This window comes from Anopheles cruzii, chromosome 2 (genome assembly GCF_943734635.1).
Source record: "Anopheles cruzii chromosome 2, idAnoCruzAS_RS32_06, whole genome shotgun sequence".
NCBI lineage: Eukaryota > Metazoa > Arthropoda > Insecta > Diptera > Culicidae > Anopheles > Anopheles cruzii.
In genome coordinates, this window is record NC_069144.1 from 39,918,133 (window position 1) to 39,940,050 (window position 21,918).

Genomic DNA, 21,918 nt, shown 5'->3' on the forward strand with positions numbered 1-21,918 from the left:
CTCGAAATTATTACCTTCGATTCTTAATTATGCTCAATAAATTTGGATTTTATTTATCGCCATCTCGCATTGCCCCACTAAACGAAAGACTCGCAAGCGACGAACCCGAAGAGAGCCTTTTGGGGGCCCCCAACTCGCGACGGTTCAGATGATGATGATGGTGATGCTGATGATGCCGCCGATGATGGCGCGGATGATGAGGGTGATGATGCGCGATAGTAGTGGTGCGATGGGCTGGCCATAATGGGGGGGGGTCCCCGTAGCCGCGGCCCGCGCGACGGAATTGGTAGCTCATTTAATTTTTAATCAGATTTCCCAGACGTAAAGGCTGAGATTTCTGTCGGTTTCGGATTAGCCGAGACGATCGGAATCCGATGCGCCACGGTGCTGGTGGTGCTGGTGGCGGACATTAGGGCACGCTAGGCTACGCATTATGAATATTTATGCCGGCCCGCTCGATTAGAGCTCCACAGCTCCGTTGTTGTGGGCCCCGTTGTTGCAGATCGAATCTGCATAATTTTCTAGCGCGCCTCATTCCGCCGGACCCCTCCGCACGGATCCTGGGGACCGCCGCGACCTAGCCGCAAGGTTACCCACACACACACACACACACGGGGCCACCGTCGGGAGGAAATTTATCTTAAAAATTTTCATCACCACCCGGAGCCCGAGCCCGGGGAATCCGCACCCGGATTGGGCCGGCCACGCAACAAGCGGCGCCGTGGCCGCTTTCATCAACTTTCCTCGTAAATTAGATTTCCGTGCCCAGGCAACCCAATTGCCCAATCGAAGGGCCCCCTGCGTGAAGTCAACGGCCAGAAACACCAAACAAAAGCCAAGTGTTTGTTGTGCCGGTGACGTTTTTAACGCTTCGCCCGATCGCCCGATCGTCCGTGCATTAGCGCGCGCGGAGGGCAAAAATAGAAATCCCCTGCATCGATCGTGTGTTTGTGACTAAATTTTGTCTCCACTGTGCAAACATTGCCTCATTTTTCGCTCGCTAATTAATGATAAATCCACTAATAGAGCCGGGAAAGCGTCGTGCGCGGATTGGTTGGGTTCCGTCGACAGAGAGAGACAGACAGGGAAAGAAATGGTTTTCCGTATAAATTAACACCAACCACCGCTCGGACCGATATCGCACACATCGCACGATCGCACGGTTCCCGTCGGTTCCCACCGCAGCGGTAAGAATCGGGCACAAAGCGCAAGAAGAAGCAGCGCGAAAACACTCAAAAATTAATACGCGCGCCAAGCGAAGCGCGGGAGAGCCTCCTCAAAACAAACACTATCCCGCGGGGTTGGCCGTCAGCTAATTTATGCTGCCCGATAATGCCTCTCGCGATAAAGTGCCATTGGTTACGGACGACTGACGCTGCCGGGTGACACGTTCTCGCTCGGCTCGGCCCGGCAAAAAAAGGCTCCCGGGGGTTATCGGTACGGAACAAAACCCGGCCGCCGTGTGTCTGTTCCGCGAACCGTGCAGTGTATCCGTTCCACTTGCGGCACGGTTCGCGCACCGGGGACTGATAACACCCCACACCATGCTGCGTTCTATCGGAACCGGAAATGCAATTGGAGCTATTATTCTGCCTAATGACACGCCGTCGCTCCGTCGCGGATCGCCCTAATGAGGTTTGCGCGATTCACCGCGAGGACCTAGGTCTCATGCCCACTGTGCCACAAATTATGAACAATAAAACGCCCGCTTAAAACAATCCGTTCCAGTTTCGCGTCATTAACCGAGCCCGGAGTTGCGACACGCAATCACGCACGCACGCGGCGTCTGTTGGCAAAACAGACTGCCGACCGATCGGCGGCGGCAGCGGCGGCCCAAAAGCGGATCGATCGACCCAGCGCCGCATTCACACGCGACATCGAACGTGGGACACATTAAGGGACAATTAAACCGGGACGTGTGCTGTGGTGTGGTTGCAACTCGGCACCGGCCAGGACACGCAGCACACGCGAAAGGACGTCACGTAGCGCAGTTTTTGGTGGCCGCGCGCACCGCAAAAGAGTAAATTATCGTCCACCCGGGCCGGCCGGCGGGCGTGCTTCGATGAACGCCACGTTTTTTGTTTCGGGGCCTTTAAACTGTCATATTTAAAATAAATTACCCACGGACCGCGCACACGCACGCACACACAAGCTCTCGCGGGGTCCTTTTACTTTTTGGGCCGCGGAAGTCGCACCGTGCGACTTCGTATCAAACATTCCGAACAGCATCGCTGCACGTTCATTCACTTATCAAGCGCCGGTCTCGAGGACACTCGAGAAACATGGAGTGGCCCATCGCCGCGTATCATCCTCAAGAGCATCACCATCATCATCATCACGATCATCATCACCATCACCGGCATCATTATCCTTATTCCACTCGATCGTCGAACACTGGCAGCAATAAAGCAATCGGCGGCGGCTCGAGCGGCTCGAGCGCTTTGCATAATCCGCCAATTTAGCCCAACATCGGCTCAAATCGCCTCATCGAATCGTATTCTCCGACGCGGACGGTGGACCGGCGAACATTGGGGGGAAGCCGGACGAACACGGAAAACAACTCACCAACAGACTAAACCGTGATCAACAACGAGAGAGGATTAATAAGGATAAATTTGTGGGGGATCTAAACACAGATCGACACTCTAAACAATTACTCCTTGGCTCGTGTTTTCGCTCACTCGCTCTCGTTCGCTCACTCAGAACACTTTGAACTTTTCGAGGACACGGGCACTGGAGCACCGAATTTCGGACACCACGGAAGTCACCACGGAGACCGTGCGTAGCCTTGCGTAGCCTTCACACCACACGCTGCGTGACGGAGATAACACAGTCACGGCTCACAAGGACGACCACTTGTTGTGCGGGTCTCTCGATTCGGGCACACGCGAGTCACTGGACACGAACGAGGCCGATCCTCGCGACGGGGTGGTCGGTACACACACGCACGATCTCGATTCATCAACGTCTTATGACAGACTAAATCAACCCCCGGAGCCCATCGTAATCAAAGTACGATGAAGTCCGGCGCGTCGTCGTCATCGTCGCCGTCTTCTACCGGTGCGAGGGGCAGACGGCGCGGGGAGAAACACACACACCGGGAAGATGCGGTGTGTAAGGAGCGACGAAGCGATGTGGCCAGTTCGGCTTCGGAGTGAATGAAACGCAGTGCCAGGTCGGGAGCGTAAGGAACAGAGAGAGACATTCCCGAGGGCCAGTAGTGAGAGAGAGAGAGCGAGGTAGCGAGGGACGAGGAAAGGGAAGAGAGCCGAAGATAACGGCGGTGTGGCACGCCGAAGACGCGCGACACACAATGAACGGCCAAGATCGAGCGAGCGAAAGAGAGAGACATTGAGTGAACGAGAGGGGTAGATGCGGGCAAGTACAGTGCGTGTGTACGCAGCGGCCGCAGGAGTGCGCAATGCGCAAGCATAAGTGCGCTGCGTCGGGAGCTTAAGATCCTCGCTCTCTTTCGCTCCTACGATCGTCCCGTCGCTGGTCGCCGGGCGCCGCCGTAGAGCACATCCTCGATTTACAACCACCAGACCCTCTCCGGTCTCCTGTCCCTTTTCCAAGATCCGAGGCCGAAAACGAAGACTCGTTGCTCGAGTCGTCCCGAAGCCGAATCCTTTGGCTGTATCCTTTGGCCATCGAAATGTCCTCCGGTCGGTGCGAAAGATCGCCTTTAACGAGGGATTGAGCATCTCGGGACACTTTTTACCGGACGCGACACGTTACACGTCGCTTCGCAGAAGGCATCTTTTGGCGACGGCGGACGAACCATTTAGAAACCATTTCAATGGGCCATTTGACCGTCTCTAACCGCGGACGAATTAGATCCACGTTCCCGGAAAGTCGGCGGCGGAACCGCGGAACGTCCCAGAAAAACCCACCTCAGGCCCTCAGGGGTCATACCAAAATGTGTGTGGCAACTTCTCGGCGTTTAATGTGGCGACGCCGGCGTTACGACCGCATCGCTGGAGACACATAAACGGTCCGGGGCGGAAGCACTCTCTGATTTAGACGTTAACGCATAGAGCGCACCATTTTAAGTGCGCGGCGCACGCAAGTTTTATGCTCTCGCTGCGAAGGTCATCGATGCCCGAGCTTCCCGGAAACACTGGAACGGTGACATTGTTCCGCCCCGGGACCTTGTGACCTTCGCTCGCATACACGGGGTTTGTGTGTCGCACAACAAAGAACCACACGACGACGGTAGCACGCGCCGGCGGAGTCAACAGGATGCACCATCAATTATTGCACAATCCACAACCCAAAGTTCTATGTGCAGCATAATCTGCCGAATGGCAGATTTGTTTTGACATCCGAACCCGGTAATTTATCGACCCCGTGCGGGTTGGCAAAAAAAAACGCACGAGGGTCCGATCGAATCGGGTCGGGCTCCGGGGCGTGCGAAAGGATGCATTTCGCAGTCGGCCGCATGGGGGAAAAATAGCATTCGCAAAAGCAACACCATAACGCACCGACCGATCGAGAGTCCTTCGGAGAGTGGGCTAAGTGGCAAGCGCCGCGCTGCATCGGAAAGGGGTGGCCGGAGTCACCGGCGTGTGTTGGCTTCTGTAATCGGTTGGCCGACAATTTGTCCACACTTTCGATTCGAAAGGATCCCGGGGACGGGCGGCTCCTGTCGTCCGGGCGAGAGTGAGAACGACACTGCGGCGCGCGTTACGTTAGTGAAATAGAAAGGAATCGGGGACGGTTTCGTAAGAGGCGCAACCAGATCGACCCGAATTCGATTGTTTCACATTTCACAGGACACCACAGACGTGTTGCGGAGTTGCAACCTGTTTCGATAGGTTGCCATTTTTTTCTGCGGCCACCGCCGCGAAAGGAAAGTGCCGCCCCCCCTCGGGAGGCGGGTGGAAAAGGATACACGAATGCGGTGGTTTCGTGGAACAACGCGGAACTAGCGCACAGATTGATGGCGTACACGGCACAAAGCTCCCGTTCCCTCGGTGGGGTGGATTGTAGTTTCGAAAGGATCCTTCGGTGGTGGCGCCGCTCACCGCTCACGATGCCCAAAAAAGGTAAGAGGGTGGACGGACAGAAAAAAAAAACAAAACCGGAGCACACGCTCGGCCACAGCAGAGCGACTGCTTTTGTCAGCTGTCAAGCTAAATTAAATTATCGGAAAAATTGAAAGTCCACCCGGTTTTGGGGTCCCTCTTTTTTTTGTTTCTTTCTTGGTCGCTGGTGTGGCGTCACTCGGTGGCGCGCGATTGTTTGCGCGAAGTTTATCACGCGGCTTCCTTTCATTGTTTCGGCCACGGTGAATGCGGTGTTAAGAGGATCATGATCAACAGTTGGTAGCATTTTACATAATTTCCTCTCTTTTTCCGGATCTTCATCGCATGCTTGAATATTATCAGAACATCTTCGTCCATATTAGGACCATCTATGCAAAGTATCGCAATTCAAATCAGTCGTGTCGCTCCGCTGCTCGAATCTACGGCCGATTCGAGCACCGCGCGGTGCGCCGTCGGGCACTCAAACTACCCGAAGGCGCCCGAAGCCGATCGCGCAGCCGCTTTCGCTTCGATCGTTCGATCCAGCCAGAACGAGACGACACCAGCTCCCTCCCGGTGAGCCCCCACCGCGAGGAACTCACCGTGCCGAGGACGGATTGATTAGACTGACTGAGTGACGCATTCGCGCAGAAAACACGCGGTGTACGCATACGCGCAAGCGGTTCAAAATAAGTCGCAAGTCGCACTCGCGACGACAAGCAGCCATTGCCTACCTTTTGGCTTCGGGGATTTTTCGGCTCCTTGCGCAGGTCTTCGGGTTCGCGCTTGACGCTGATCGCTTGCGCCGATGGGTGGGCACCGAGCAGCAGTCCCTGGATGTCCGTGTGCGATAGGCCCGACACGTCGAGGGGCGTGGTTTGGCCGTTCAGCTTTGCGCTCGGATTGCTGCTGGAGTATGATGAACGGCGACGATAATTAAAACGCGCAAGTGCGCAGTGCGCAGAGAGAGAGGGAGAGAGAGAAAAGGAAGTTTCATTAGAGTCGGCTGAAAGTGTCATAAATTGTCCGATATTATCATGTCGAAATATTCATTTGCTCGCCCGCCAGAACGCTGCGCTGTTACGCACGCCAGGACCTCTCTCGGACCACTTTAATGAATGAACTGAGTTGTCAATATCGTGCGTGAGTGGCCGGCCGGTGTTAACATGTCGTACTTGCGGCAACCCCGATTTTGCGCCCGATCGGTTACGAGCGCTTAGCACATGTGGCCGACCATCGAACTCTCCTTTTATTGATGTCGTTACAATATTTAATACACATTGCCCGCGGGGCCCGTGGCCGGGTGAAAGCCCCGGTCACCTGGGCGACGATAGTAAACATTTATGGGTTTATGAATTTATGCGTCCAGTGCGTCCGGTACCGTGGCGGGCCAGTGTTGTAACGCCCGTTGCACCGTGATCGCGTGCATTCGTAGTGACACATCCCGAAACGAGATCAATCTCGGCGTACCAATTAAAAAAAACTCCCGAAATGAGACCGAAAGGTAGCATCAGCGGCGGGCGTAGTGGCAGACGGAATCAGAATTCGGCAGAGGCAGCAATCTACATAAATTCATAATAAATACGGCACCCGCTGTCTCGCTCGGTCTACCCCACCGCCCCTGGGTCCCACCCGGTCTGATTGATCGTAAAAAAAACAATAACAAAAAAAACCAGAACCGATCGTTGGTTGAATGAAATTAAATGCGCGGCCGTCGCGACCTCGGGTGGGTGCGGGGGTCCTTCCATATTTCCATGCGTTGCTTTTTCTCTATCTATTTCATCCCCGTTCGGATTGTTCGTCCGTCGACTTTGTGTTTCCTTTTTATTGACACCCCCCAAAAAAAAGGGGACGGCTGGATGCGTGATATTTGGAGCGATCGTAAATATTTTTATGGCCCCAACCGATCGATCGACCGGAGACCGGGAAAGCTTGGCGTGCGGTGCGGTGTGGTGTAAACTTTACGGTATTTAACCACTCCCGGTCGGGTGGTGGAGCGCGAGAAATTCGATTTGTTCGGTTCGATTATGATCCTCGGGCGGCGGCGGCGGCGGGCAGGGGTTTCTGTTTTTCCCGCCGTTTCGTTTCGTTTTAATCATAAAAAGCTGAGGGAGCGGACACAGCGGGTCGGTGTGATTGTAAAAAAGTTTACAACAACGTCAGGTGGTCGTCAGCAGCGTCGGATTGAACTGTTTCAAAGAAAGTTATAGCTGCGTCGCTGGCCGGGTCCCGCATATCGAAAGGGTTTTTATGGGCACGGAACCCGAGAGAGGACGACGAGAGACGTCGCGACGTCTTTTGTGGCCATAATTGCTTGTTTTTAAAACATCATCAGAATGTATGGCAGCGCGTCCAGCGTTAGAAGCGGAAGCAAAGACAAAAGCAAAACCACGACGCCCTTTGAAGGCGGCCCTTGAAACTGAGACCGCTTACGTCAGTCGAGAGAGGTGAAGCATTAATTAGCTGCGTCTGAGCGCCAGGGCGAATATTAGAACGGAACGCTTGGGCTGCCGGGACGTGTAATGGGCTGTTTATGAGGGCCCATAGTGGCCCTCGGGGCCCCGAGTAATGGTCGTCGTCGTCGTTTTCGGTTTTTGGCGGGCTCATTTCACTCGAAAATTGTCGCCACCGTCACCGGCCGGGGATTCGGAAGGACCAGGAAGTGGGTCGTAAACCATCCATCCATCAGCCGCCTGGTGGCAGACGGCGCCACAATTGAGCAGCCATTTGCTCGCAAGCTTTTGGCACAAACTCGGCATGCGCATCAATTAGCTGGGGCTCGGGGAGTGATGATGATGTTTTCGGTCTGTACACGTTCGATCAAACAATCGCTAACGAACTGAACGCCGGCAGGCTGACAACGAAGGCCCCCGAAGGATAACGAAGCCGAGCGTGTTTTGACAGTTCGTGTAATGTTTGATCGAAAAAGGCACACGACGGCCCACGTCAGCAGCCAGCACCAGCATTTAACTATTCGATGAAAAAGAGCCGCTCCGGTACCGGGTTCGGTTCTCATGACTTTCGAGCGCGGTGCAGCGGATTAATTGTGCCTGTGCCCACCGGGAAGGGCACCAAGCACCGAACCGAGCGACGGCGCAATGAAAGGAAATTAATCTGGGATTTGAAAGCGATCCTTTGCGACGACGACGACGATCCTTGTGCGGTGGTGATAGTTTCCAAACGCTTCCAAACGCGCTCCTTGCCGTTCGGAAAGGGAAGAAATGGAAGCGAACGATTGCGCACTGCGCCAGAAAACTCCCGGTGGCCTCCCGGTGGCCATAAATTATGTGTGTGTTTCTTTTCACTGCGCGCGCAGGATCCTGTGGCACTGGGCCCCTGGAAACCGTTTGCGATGCAAAGCAGGGACGCGACGAGAACAGGCAGGAAGCAAAAGTGCGCCACTCGAAGGGGCGCGAAGCGCAAACGTTTACCGTTCGGTGTGGCATCGCTTCCGTTAATCATAACAATTCGGAAATAATAAATAATAATGAGCCGGCAGAGCCGGCCGGCCCGGAGTACTACCCCGGGCGGGGTTGTGTGTGTGTGTTTTTTTCTTCTGCGGGTCCATGTCCTGGGGGACAGAATTGAATTATTGGACGAAGACTGTAGACACCCGTTTTTGGCGATCGGTCCCAGGGAACGTTACACCGAACGAAGGTTCACTCGCTCGATTTATCGAGCCGCGAAAGGGTTCACCAACGGAACGCACGTCAGCTCGGATTAGATCTGGAAACCAAGATCTCGATCCGCTCCGGATCCCAGGCCGACGATCAAGCGCCCTGCGGCTCTCTATAATCCACAGTAGCCTCAGCCACCAGTTTCATGGCGGCGTTGGCGTTGCTGCCACGGGTTGTCCGTTCCAGGAACGCGGCAGCGGCAGCGACCCGTAAGCCCCTAGGCAAAGACCGAGAGGTTGCGCGGACAATTTAAGTCCCAGTTCCCGAAGCGGTGCCTCCTGTCATTCGTTGGAATTCCGTCCGAGCAATGGAAGGATTATCGGCGGTGGTGCACTACACGCGGGAACTACTTCATCATGATTCTTTTCCCCTTTAGTTTGGTTCTCTCTCTCGCTCTCCTTCTCTCTATTGTCATCCAGTCCTCGGCTAGAGCAGGTGCGGTGTAGGCGAGGGATAAAAAATCGAAATCGAAACATCCTTTCGAGCTGGCGGCGGAGCCTAAGACTAATGGAGTACAATGGCAGCAGGGAATTAGATCACCGACATCACCGGCCGAAAACTATTTGGACTCCTGCTGGAGGAATCCATGTCTGCCATTTTCAAGCTCGGGTGCGGCTGTGCAAGAACGGTAGCAAAGCGAGAGAGAGCCCCGTCCTCGGGGACCGAAAAGTGGAAATGACAAAAATCAGTGGGGAGCTAGACTGGGCCGGCTCTACGATCTCCTCGATCAAACGCGCTTGATAAGGATCGGTTGACGATAGAGACGAGCCTAAAGAACGACGAGCAGAAAAGAGAGAGCGAGAGAGAGCAAGTCGTCATTTTGTTTCTTAATTTTTTTCCAAACAAAAAACAAATAGGTGAAGCAAAAATTCGACCCCTGCAAGGCAACCGACAGGGGAAAGCATCTTCAGCCAGGCAGCCCCCCTGAAAGGAGGTTTGATCTCATTTATCGTGATTTAAAAATTAATCTCTGTAGCGATTTCTGGGACACTCACCGAGCAGTGCCCGGTAGCAGCAGAGCCTTGGCAAGGCAGCATAATCTGGCATATTTCATCGCGGAACTATTCGGATCGGGCCGCTAGGGATTGTTCCGCTCGGCTATCCTGTCTCGCTATCTTGATTCGGTCGGACAGCAACAACAAGTAAGGGAGAAAAAACACACACACACCCATCGTCTTAATTGGAACAAATGTCTCACGCCTGTCTCACGCTCCGCTCTGATCGGTCGATTGTCTGTCTGTCAATGCTCCCGACTGCGGGCTCCTCTAATTCACACAAAGAAGTAGAGACGTTGTAGGCCACAACATTCAACGGAGAGTGTTAAATATGCTTTAACGATGCACGGCTTCCCAACGGTACCTTGCTCTGATTAGCGGCGACGATACTTCCCTTTTGATATTCAAATTACGAATATTTTGGGTTGGGTTGCGACACAGTAAACGCGAAGAACGCGATCCACTTCTCGATCGAAGCTAATAAGTTGCCGTTGGCCCTGCTTCGTGAGTGGAAAACTTTCTCACAACTCATCGATCATCGGTCGGCAGTCGGTGATCGGTCGCGGACTGATGATCCTCGCCAATTTCTCCCGCCGAAAGGCTATTTATGCAAATGGCACGCATGCTGCAGTCGGCATTCCGGCGTGAAAGCCACCCGTTTTGCTATCAACTTGTTGCAGTCGGCGAAGGGGTGAATCCTTCCCATTTTCGGACTGATCGCACTGCGCTCGCGTATTTTGCTTGCGTGGACGGCGGGACGTCCAAGATCGATCGGTGTGCATGGTGCGCGCGCCATCCCGAAGCGGTTCGTGATCACAATTTCACTTTGCATGAAAACGATGAAAATGTTCGCTTTGAACCGGGAACGGCGCGACGAGCAATTTGCTCGTCTCGCGCCACGCATCCCCCTTTTTGGGGTGGTCAATTTGTTTGAAATGCTAATTTTTCCCCGCAACGGGCCGCTATCAATGGCTTATTGGGTCGTACATTGTACGGCTCTCTCTCGCTCTCTCGGTAAGAAGTAGCCGTCGTTAACAGAAATTACCTCTTTCTTTAAGGAGCTTCGTGAGCCGTTCCGTCAAAAGCAAACTCTCGAATGTGCCGATGTTGACAAAAGGCATCTCCGCGCTTTTTGTCAGCATCCGACCCCGTTTCTCGTCACCACAAACGGGGCCAATAAAACCACCACGCAGTGGGTTTCGGAAACAACAATTCGAGAAAAGAGATTAGCCCGTTTCACTGCAGAGTCCTTTGTGATTCTAATGTGCAGCAATAAGCACCGGGCGGGCGGGCGATCGATATCGATTTAATTTAAATTCCAAAAGCGGATGGCGGATGGCGACGCGGGTTCCAGGTGGAAGGTGGAAACAATTTGGTGCAGAAACACCACACCGAACACCAGGGGCGGATGCCGAAGAATAGAGCCCGAAAGCTGCCAGCGTTGTGTCCAATTTCTAATTTATGTCACCTCTTTTTTCACCGAACTCCGAATTAATCGAATTAAAATATTTCCTCGGCCCGGGCTCCGGTCACGGCGCGGTCACAGTAGCCGGAACATCTCGAATCTCGAACTCCCGATTCGATTCCGATCGAGGATGCTTCTAAGCTCCATTATCCGGCTGAGCCACCGTGGCACAGAGGGATTCTATTCGCTGTCCCGGTCGTCGTGGGAAGCGCGACATTCACGTCCTTTGTTGAGAACGTGCTTTGTGAGTTGTTGTCACTTTGTACACTATTGTAGTCACATGTACGAGTAGTCTGAGTGTATTCTTCGGATCGAGTGCTAGTGTCAGATCACGACAACGTGGGCATTGCATTTACTACTGTGGCCAAAAAAATTACAGTAACCTTTTAGAGTCCATTGTTGAGATAGGAGACGTATCGAAGAATGTGTTGAAGGCTATTCCAAAAAGAGAACCTTTCGAAACGTTTCAAAAATTGGAACAAATGTGGACATTGCATAAAATTGGGATTATTTTAAAGGTAATACCATAGCCTATTCGAGCGAATTCCCGATAGTTTTTGCCACAGTACCATGCTGAGTGAGCCGAGCAATATGGCTGACTGTGTGTGTGTGTGTCGAAAAGCCAGTTCCAAATATTAAGCGATTCCCAGCTGTTATCGACCGCGGAACGGCTCCGGCCCGCATAATCACATAAACGGGCCACACAATCACCGAAAACATTCGGCCAAGCTTAGCAACCTTTATCGTAAATCAATTATTCAAAGCCGCATCGCCAAGATTGTGCCCACCCGTGTGGTGATCGAATCTCGTGAGTGTGACACTTTCGTCACGAGAAGTCGAGCCGCGCCGGCGAAGGACGAACCGTCCGCAAGCTGGCGAAACGATTCACATTCAGAAACACAGCCGGCCGGATCTGGTGGCAAAAAGTGGGCTACCCAACGCCCCGCTGACTTTTTTGTCGCCCGGATATTTGTGCCACGCCGGGAACGGTGGCCGTCCGCCGAGGGGTGGCCTTCGGCGGGCGCGCGGTGTGGAAAATGAATAATGTGATTTTAAAAGTTAAACTTTATTAGCGGAGTGTTAAGCCATATGCGTGTCGCGCATTGTCTAGCCGCGGAGAAGATTCCGCTTCCTTCGGTGATCCTTGATCTTTTTTCTTCGCCTTTCTTTTGTTTTCGCTTCGTTCACTTTCTTTCCCATTTCTCTCGCTCTCTCTGCCTCTCCCTATCTTTGTGTTGATCCTCCCTCGTAGATTATTCCGCCGTCCTGGCACCCGACGTTCCACAGTCCACGACCACGGGGAAAGGTTTCTAATTTATTGGATTAAAAGCTATTCCATCGCCCTTCGCCCGTGGTCCCAGGCGGAAGGGTAACCTGCGGAGCCCCGACCCGGGAAGGGAAAACCGTATCGAAAACGATTGAAGTATCGGAGACAAAATCCGGAGCTTCGGAATCGCTTCACCGACCGTCTTGATCGCTTTCCACATCTCAAAGGGATATCAAATCCCGCACATAGACACACACACATACCAGCGTGGCTGCGCGTTAGGATAAGTGTCGCGTCGCGTCGCGCACGATTATCTACGCGTCCACACTAAAAAGGATTCCCTACGACGGGCAAGCATTCGCTCTCGGAGGCAGCCGGTTATGTTCGGGCCGCCGGAGCATAAATCAATGGGATTTTTTTGTTGATCCCACCCTTCGCCGGTGGACGATAATTTATTCATCGGTCCGCGCGGGCGCGGCAATCGATACCGAAAGTGGCCAGAACACCGCGCGGAAAGCCCAGAACCACCGGCCAATTCGATGCGGACGAACGAAGGTGTTTCCGTGATTAAGTACCGAGAGTAGTGGATCCGTGTCCGAAGCGAATCGGATTGCGTCGGGAAGCCGGGGTGGCAGTTAGGAACCGATTCGTGGGTGTTAAATAAATTTTACATTCCTATCCTTCGATCGGCATCGTTGAGCCGGGGCCCAGTCTTAGTAGAAGTTTCGAGCGATTCATTAGGACTATTAAAATTACATTAAATGTGGTAATGGGCTAGAATAGACAGACATTTTAAGGCGTTTAGGAGTGAATATATCAGGCTGGGGAATCTGAACGAAAGCCATCTATTTCGCGATAGATCGCTGTAGTGATCGATGCACCCAACTAATTAAACCAAAAACACATTATGGATCAAATTTCCATATGCAAAGCCCTGGGAAAACGCAATGAAACCGACCCATTTCTTAAACGGATGCTGACTGGGGATGATAAATAAGTCGACGCTTTGCGAAGTGGCTCAAAACGGCCGGAAAGATTCTGCTGTGTATTTGGTGGGACTTGAAAGGGATAATTTACTAAGAGTTACTTCCGTATAGCCAAACACTAAACTCAGATCCCTGGAAGTGGACCGTTTGAAGCTAGCGATTGACCAGAAACGGCCATAATTGTCCAACAAAAGAGGTGCTGTGTTCCCTCGGGAACTTGGTTGGGAAAATTTAATGCACCTCCATATAGTCCAGACCTGGCACAAGGCCAGTTATCACCTTTTTGTCGCATTGCAAAACTTCCTTCCTTCCGGAATAAGAAATTAAGCTTTAGAGAAGACTTTAAAAGTCAATTACCAGAGTTTTTCACCAAAAAGGACCAACAATGAACCATTCTAATGGCGACAAATTACACTACAAAACGGTGTAAATGATTTCTTTTTTCCCAACCTAATGTAACCCTTTTATCCGACCTTTTCGCTACTTTATGTGCATTCGCATAAAACCGCCCCGCAACACAATCGGCCACCACAATCGATCCTGTGCCGGGCTGCCATCCCACACAACAACGCCCGTGTGGTTCTTGGTCGTGGTCTCGGCCCACAACCTCCGAGAAAATTGCACCTCAAACCCTCGCGGAAACGTCACAATCGGCGGATGGCTTCCGGCGGGAACCGCTGACCGTTTTCAACTAAATGCTATTCTCTCTCTCTCTCTCTCTCTCGGACGCTGGGGCCAGCCACCCACTCGGGCAGCATAACGATCATAACGGAACGGTGCATCGTGGGGTGGCCCGTTTGGTCCGTCTGCAAAAGGGTGGGTGGATCGCAATTCGCACTGTGGGTGGCCACCAGTGTTGATGGAAGGCACGCGCGGGGTGGGGCGGGATTCTGATGAAGATTATGCGCGGGTCGGGCCTGCGGCCCGCGGCCGGCCGGACACTTTTGACACGCGCCGATGCGGTTGCGGCTGCGGTGGTTATAAATTTAGATATCAGCCCGACGTGTCCGGCACTCCGGGGACCGACCACCGTTAGGAATCCGTGAAGGAGCACGAAGGAGGTCGCAGGCAACGCATAACTGTTCTTTGCGCCGCGCACAAGCCGGAGTGTGCGGTATCCACCAAACGGAGCATATTTAAATAACAATTTGACACAACACGCACACAAAAGGGGAAAGAAAACAATGGACCAAGGGGGCCGCATCGCCGTGCGGCGACTCATCTTCCGTCGAGGATCAGTGGCCGGTGTAGGACATCCATATCGTTCGCTCGTTCGCCCCATCCTGGGCCATTATTGTTTGGGTCCATTTTTGGGCCCAGCAACAATGTGACCCCCGGACGGATGAAAGGCGCCCGTTGGCGCCCTGTGACCTCCGGTCGCGAGTGTGACAGGTGATGGATGAGCATGAAATCGCACCACCGCTGAGTCACGCCGATGATTTATTGGTGTCCGTTGACCGAAAGTGTCGAGTGAAGCGAACGAAGAGCTAACAGAGTCGCGGCAACGAACGAGAAGCCGAGGCAGTGCTTCGGAAACCTAGGAGCAGCCAAAAGCCGATGGCATTAAAGCCGCGATAAATGGCCCCGTTTAGCGTCCAAAGAATCCAATTACGCCGAGGGAAGACTATCCCGCTCCCGGGACTCCCGGATTCCGGGTATCCCGAAATGGTGCTCCTTTCAACCTTTCCTCCTGGCAGTGGCCAGCGGCACCGCTGATCTGATAAAATTAATAGCAGCAAAATAAAAACAATTATCCTGCGCCGGAGATAAGGCGCCGCTCCAATCGGTCGTCCCGATCGGCCGCCAAATCTCCCGCGGAGACTTCAACGCGGCTCCACAAGGCACGGAGGACGCGCACGCGATGAATAATGGATTTTAATCGCCCATCGCGAAAGTAAGCCATTTAAAGAGCGATGCTGCCCGCCGAGGGGATTACGGGGATTAAAACAATGCTCAATCGGCCCCGAAGCGCCCCGAGTGGCGGGGCCGCGCTCGGTGGTCCACCTGCGAGTGTCCTGCGACGAGACAATCGAGCAACCCCCTCTAGGTGTACCTGGCCCACTGCAGGCCACCGTCCTTGTCCGTCGGCAGCTTGTAGTACTCGTAGACGAAGGTGCCATTGTTGTTGTGGAGTTGATGAATTTGCTGTTGTTGCTGCTGTTGCTGAGGATCGTTTTGCGTGTGGTGATCGTGTTGCTGGTGATGCTGCTGCTGCTGTTGTTGCTGCTGCTGGTGGTGGTGTTGGTGCTGAATGAGGTTAAGGCTGGGCGAGATAGCACCACCCGGGTCCTGCTCAACCGGACTGCCGGACGCGACGGGATGGCCACCGCCGTTGTTGCTTCCGGTGCCGATGCCACCGCCGAGCATCACGCCCGAACTGCCGGTCGTCGGTGCCAGCGGCGATGGCTGTTGGTCGTAGTATCTGCGGAAAAAGATGGCGGAAAAGATCCGATTGTTCTGATTCCCGACCAACCGTGGACGTTTGCGTGGACTCCTCGCGCCTCCTTACCGAGCGTAAGTGATCGCCTGTGCCGTGTTGCCATTGTTGCCGGTGGCCAGATGGATGATGTTGCTGCCGTCGGTTCCGGCACCGTGCACCGGCGACGGATCGGCCGACATCGGCGAATCGGTCGGATGGGCCGCCGTCGATTGAATCCGCCGTCTAGTGGTGGTGGAAAGCATTCGTATTGGAAGCTGGGCGAGCGCGCCGATGGAGATGGACGGGCCACGGGAAAACGAAACCACCGCTTCAGCTACGAGCACCCCGAAATTACACCCCGTTACAGGGGACAGCATAAACCACCCCGGGGAGGTGTGAACAAGGAATTCCGAAAGGGCCTGGCTGCGACTAAAGCCTTCGCGAAACGCCAGAACACCTTTGCGCACGGCACAGAGAGCGCAAAGGGCGAGGTGTTTCGCCTCATTTGCATATCTATGCACGCGGAACTATATTTTGATAAAGGAATGAAAGAATAACAACCCGCCAGCCCGGCCCCCGGCTCCCGGAAGGACTCGAGCGCCGAAAGGGGTCGAACAACCGTCACCATCTTCATCGTCAGCGTCGTCTTCACCCTACTGACGCGCCCTGCGAGGTGATGACGCGTTGCTTCGCGGGCCGCGCGTCACGCTCGGCTCGTTGTTCACTTTTTTGTCGAACTTGGAGAGGCCGGGAATTCCACGGTGGCGTTCGCTGATAAAATTTCAAACTTACTCCGCGGAAAGAGTATCAAATTTCGTGTAGCACTTTTTTGTTTGTCGCCTGGCATTAAAATAAGATAATTGCCACCGACGACGGGCGTTAGATTCGTGTCCGAGGGGGTTCCGGGGAAAAAGGCGGTCGCAGAGCATTCTAACGGCGTAATTGCTTTACGAGGGACCCGATCGCTCGAGGAGGTAGGACCCTCGCTTGCGGTTACGGCTATCGAGAGAGCGCAACGATCACAACAACCGTTTAGCCGGGAACCCCCCGAAAGGGAACCCGTGGCCGGCCGGGCGCCACCAAAGTCCCCACCAACGGGTCGACCCCGGACCCCGGAACCCCCACCTGCCCCCGGCACGATCGCTGCGCGCCACTAAGTATCGCTAATAATATGTAAAACAATTTTTATTTGTATGCTAATTCCCGCACCGAGTGCCATTAATATATTTTCCCTCCGGCGCTCGACCGTAAATCAGCGCGCCATGTTTGCCATTTATCCGCGCCCGCTCCTAGCCCCTCCCTCCGACTTGTCACCGGACCCACCCAGGTGGCGGTGGCCACACAACCTGCCGGCCACGAAGGAGTGTCGTGGGCACTTTCGGGCCCCCGTCCCGCCCCGCGCCAATTTAGATCCGGGGGCTCGTGGTGGGTGATTTGTTAACCCTCCTCCGACTGGCCGCCCGTGTGTGTGTGTGTGTGTGTGCACCGACAGTAAGTGTGATTAAGGCACAACACGCGGCGATCGCGTCCGCGCACAACAAACACTTGGCGAACGGCCGGCGTAGCGGTTGATCGATGGAAAACTCTGCACCGCGCGGATCCGATCGTGGCGGGGTTGACCCACCGCACTCACCCACCCGCCAGGTGGCCGTTAATTTGTAGTGCGATAGTAAATTCCCGGCGCCCCCACCCGGTCAAGTTTTATGTCGAGTCGGGGGCCCATTTTATGTGCCCGAGGTGAGCCCGTAAAATGTATGCAAAAGCCCGTGTGTGTGTGCTTGCTTCCTAATCTAATCCTGTGGATCGGGGACCCGGGATCGCGATCGCAGTGGCTCGGGGTAAGAGTAAGGTTCTGGCGGTGGCCGGGCGGGCGCCCTTTTTATGACTCTATCGATCGATCGATCGGTGAGCAATTGATCGATTGACTCTCGGAAGGACGCAGCAGGAACACTGTGGCTGTGTGTGCACACAGCCGCGAGCCACACGTGCCGGGTCGGAGCGTAGCATAAACGTTATTTGCACCGTCCATTATGGAAATGCGGCGGGGCTGCAATCCTGACGATCGATCAAACATTTAAATGCACGCTTCGGGCGTGCGCCGTCCCGGTGTACCGATCGATCGATTTCAATTTGCACTAAACATTCTACGTGGCCAACCCAGCCCAACGAAAGGCATTGCGGTTCGGTTTCCGGCACATTAACACTGCTCAGGGGAGCTCAGGATCCGCATCGCCAAAAGTCGCATCGTTTATAATTTATGAACGTGGCCGGTGTGTGTGTGTGCGTGCGTGTGAAATATTTGACACATTGGCCTGGGGAAGCCAAATGACCTTGAAGCGTATCATAAATTAAGCTTAATTTCTCCCCCGAGCTCCCCGAGGGAGCTCAAATTTCAATGGTGCTCCCCCCCAAAAAAAGCACGGTCCACCGTATAGACATGTCTTCGTATTTTATTCACCCTTGCGTGCGTGTTGGTGCGTGACCTTTGGGCGTAAGGCGCAAAAAAGCTAACAAAACACAGAAAGCGCGAATCGGAAACACCTGATCGAGATCATCTTCGGGCTCGTTAGAGAGACCCCGGGCGGGCGTCCAACTGACTGGGCCTGAGATTATGCTCCGCGGCATGAGTTATCTTACGACGACGACGACGACGGGGAGAGCTTTGATTCGGGGCTATGTCCCAACGAGCACGGCCACGGAAACCAAAAAAGCGAAAAGCAGAAAAAGCGATGCAGCAGTAAAATCGAACCCACCTCGGCTCGAAATGTCATCTCCGAATGTTAATTCCAAATGCTCGGTGTTTCGTCTTCACCGCAGGTTCCAAGGGAAAGGCGGGTCCCCAGCGGGCCGCAAAGTCCACCGGCAATCAACCAAAGATGAAACGCAATAGGACACTTTATGGCTCTCGCCAACGATTTCGATTATCAAATCGCATAATTTTGGTATCGCTGCCTCGAACCGATTTCTAATCATCCCCCCCCATTGGCGATGGCCAAACGCGGGAAAATATAACCTCCTTCCGCCATTAAAGGCTCGTGAGATCTCGAAGGCGGGATCGTAAATCGCGGACCGCCACGGAACGGAAGCACCGCCGGTAATGGTGCGCAATTAATTGCGCCCGCAGTAATTGAGCCCACGAGTTCTTTCGCCCGGGCTCAGCGCGTACTTCCGCCGCTCCGTACGGTACACACCCCACTAATCGCCAATCCCCCCGCTGTGGTATGGTGTCGCAAAATGCAAATTGCTAAAACTCGGCGCGGGCGCGCACGGCGCAGCTCTCATTCTCTTCGGTAGTTCGGTGCGACTTTAATTACTACCTCACGAACGATGAGACCGACGCCGCCATCATCGTCGGCCGCCGCTTCGGTTGACCGCAGGACATTGTCATTTTATGTGGCCCCGGCCCCGGCCCCGGCGACGACCGAACTGTTAATTACCGATCGCTTCGGCTTCTTCGCGTGACGCGCGTTCGTCGCCGTGCCAGGCGTTGGAGTCTTTCGTTGTGGTACGATCGAACACCTTGCTCCGGAAAGGGGTTTTCGGTCGGTCGGTCGGACGCAGTGCGAAATTAATAGACTTTCAATTGCATTTTAATGCCAACAAAACGCCGCGGCGTGGCGTTAAGATGTCGGCTCGGGCGACGCGGGGACTCTAATGTTTTGTGCCGCGTCAATGGAACACTCGGAACTGGGTACTTGAAGCTGTGAGTGGCATTTAAATTTATCCCATTCATATATTTATTATTATCAGAATGGACCGAGCCATATTAGGGACAGAGTTTGGGGTTGGCACTCAAGTTGATATTTAGTTGGTCCTTGGCCACAATAAATTCATTCTAATCTCCGTAAAGTTCCAGCACGCCACTTCTACATTTCGTCAACCGCAAAGTCACGCAAAGCAGCGACCAAAGTGATCGATCACTGGCTATATTCCGCTGTCCTTGCCGATGGAAAGATCACCGTAAACCAGGTACCGTAAGTAGCGTAGCACCGTAAAATTGCACATTCCACGCAGTAGCGCTGTGCCAGGAAATAAATCTTTCTAGCGGCCACTTGCTGGAGTATGGCGGAAAGATAGCGGACACCTGGCTGGCTGCTACTGCCGCTGCCGATGGGATCATAGTCCCACGGAGAGCCCGGGCGGCTGCGCATTTAGCGTAGCCAATGCTGCTTTTTTTAGGTTCGCCTCCGCTTTTGATACACTTTTTCGATCGTAGCACATTCGCCGGCCGATGAGTTCTTGGCCACTTTGCACGGTGTGTGGGTAGCGTCTTGGGCGCTAATGTTCCCGCGCGGGATTTATGCAAATACAGCGACGCGTTTACTAGTGCGTGCCCACCCTGATGTTTCCGGCACTCCGATCGGAGTCGGAAACACATGATAATTAATTGAGCTGTCCGCTGTCGCCAAACGGCCGACTCGCGGGAATATTGTTGCTATTTGCTGACAAAAAAACGCAGCAAACTTTGCCTCGAAGTCGCCCTTTTTGGCGCTGTAAAACAAATCAAAATTTTAGCCCCGGAATGTGCCCGCGGGCGTTCGTTTGTAGCCAATTAATTATCTCGCATACCGCGCGCGGCCACCATCGCGCATGCATATGTATTTCCGTGCATTTTTTTCCACTTTGCCGTGTCCTTCGGAGTGTCTCCTTCCCGGTACCCCAAGGGGCGCTACACGATTCTAAGCCCGTTGTTTATTGATATATCAAACCGCGGCCGGCCAGAAAATGGCAACACGAAAGCCGCGACCAAGTGCCGCGCTCCGATAGAAATCGGAAGTTGTGTTGCGACCCACCCAGCCAGCGAGCGAAGTCGTTCCACAGGGAACCAGAACCTCTCGAACGGCCTCGCCCGCCACACACGTTACACAATGGAGCGAATAAACGGTGTTATTGTCAAACGTGGCGAGCCGCGCAATTGACATGCAGCAAACGGTTCAATGCAAAACGCTTCGAAGAGAAATGCCGCGCCGAACCGAGCCGAGTAGCCAACTTCCTTGCCGCCTGGCCAATAACAATAACGCGGCGCAAAAAGCTCGTGGGACTTTGATCAAGATATTCGCGACCCGTTCGGGCCGCAGTGGGCCACTTTCGCGCCACCGCCTTCGGCTGGCTCCGGGACTGCTTCGACGGGCGAACAGAACACGACCGCCTGGCCGTGCTGTTCTTTTGCTCCGTCGGTGCGCGGCGAAACGAAGTGGCGCAAGACGGGCCCGCAGCGCCCTCGCTGATTAAATGCATAATTTTTCATAAACGCCACGGCAGCCAGCGGCAGCCAGTGGCGGCAACAACATGTATTTTTTTCTTCTCTTTTCTGCCGACAATCGGCGGTAATTATGGCGACACCTCTGGGGCCCTTTTTTTCGGGCCCACGGGAACCGGGAACCATTCACGGGGCCGCCCGGTGTTACCCGCCCATTATTGGCTTTTCCTTTGCACGGCCGGCTAGGTGGCGGTAGGTCCAATCGACGGTTATGTAAACCTCGTTGCCGACCGAATCGCAGCACCGTGAGCGAGCAGTCGCGGGACATTCCCGGGCATTTGGGCTCCCGGGTATTTGTAAAATGTAAGCCGTTTTCGCCAAGCCGGGACCATTCTTCGCACTTCCGGTTTCCGCGGGTCGACGGCGGGACACTCGGCGGATTGTTTCCCGGCCGTCATTGCGAGCGGAGCTGGACGAAAGAGCGACCAAAGTGAGCATTGCCCAGAGTGCGTGGCTCCCGCTGCGGGGGGTTGTGCGTTTCGCACCTGCAGGACGCGCGGTTCCGCGTTCCGCTTCCCATGATTAAAACGTGCCTCGAGGATAGGTTTGAGTCCCGCAGGCCGCCAATATGGTAGTTGGCCCGAGTTTCATCCAACTAATTTCGGGGGTCTGGGAAAATGTGGGAAAATGTTTCCAATTTATTCTCAGTACTTTTTCGGTTTTTTTTTTCTTCCAAAAAGAGATGATAAACTGTCGCTGCCACCAGATAGTGGCATGTGATTGTTTATTTCATAACCAGTAGAATTTATTTTAAAACGTTGTCTAAGCACTGTGGACAAAAAGTAACGGGAATTTGAATTTTGAATTTGTTTGTGGTTCCGT

General features: G+C 53.9%; 1 protein-coding gene across 1 annotated transcript in view; it reads right to left on the minus strand.

Moving 5' to 3' along the window:
* Positions 1-21,918, minus strand: part of LOC128268350 (protein grainyhead) — a 120,127-nt gene that overhangs the window by 43,591 nt on the left and 54,618 nt on the right. Inside the window, exon 2 of the mRNA XM_053005406.1 lies at positions 5,762-5,936. Within this exon, the coding sequence (XP_052861366.1) occupies positions 5,762-5,936 (175 nt within the window). The remainder of the gene's footprint in view (positions 1-5,761; positions 5,937-21,918) is intronic.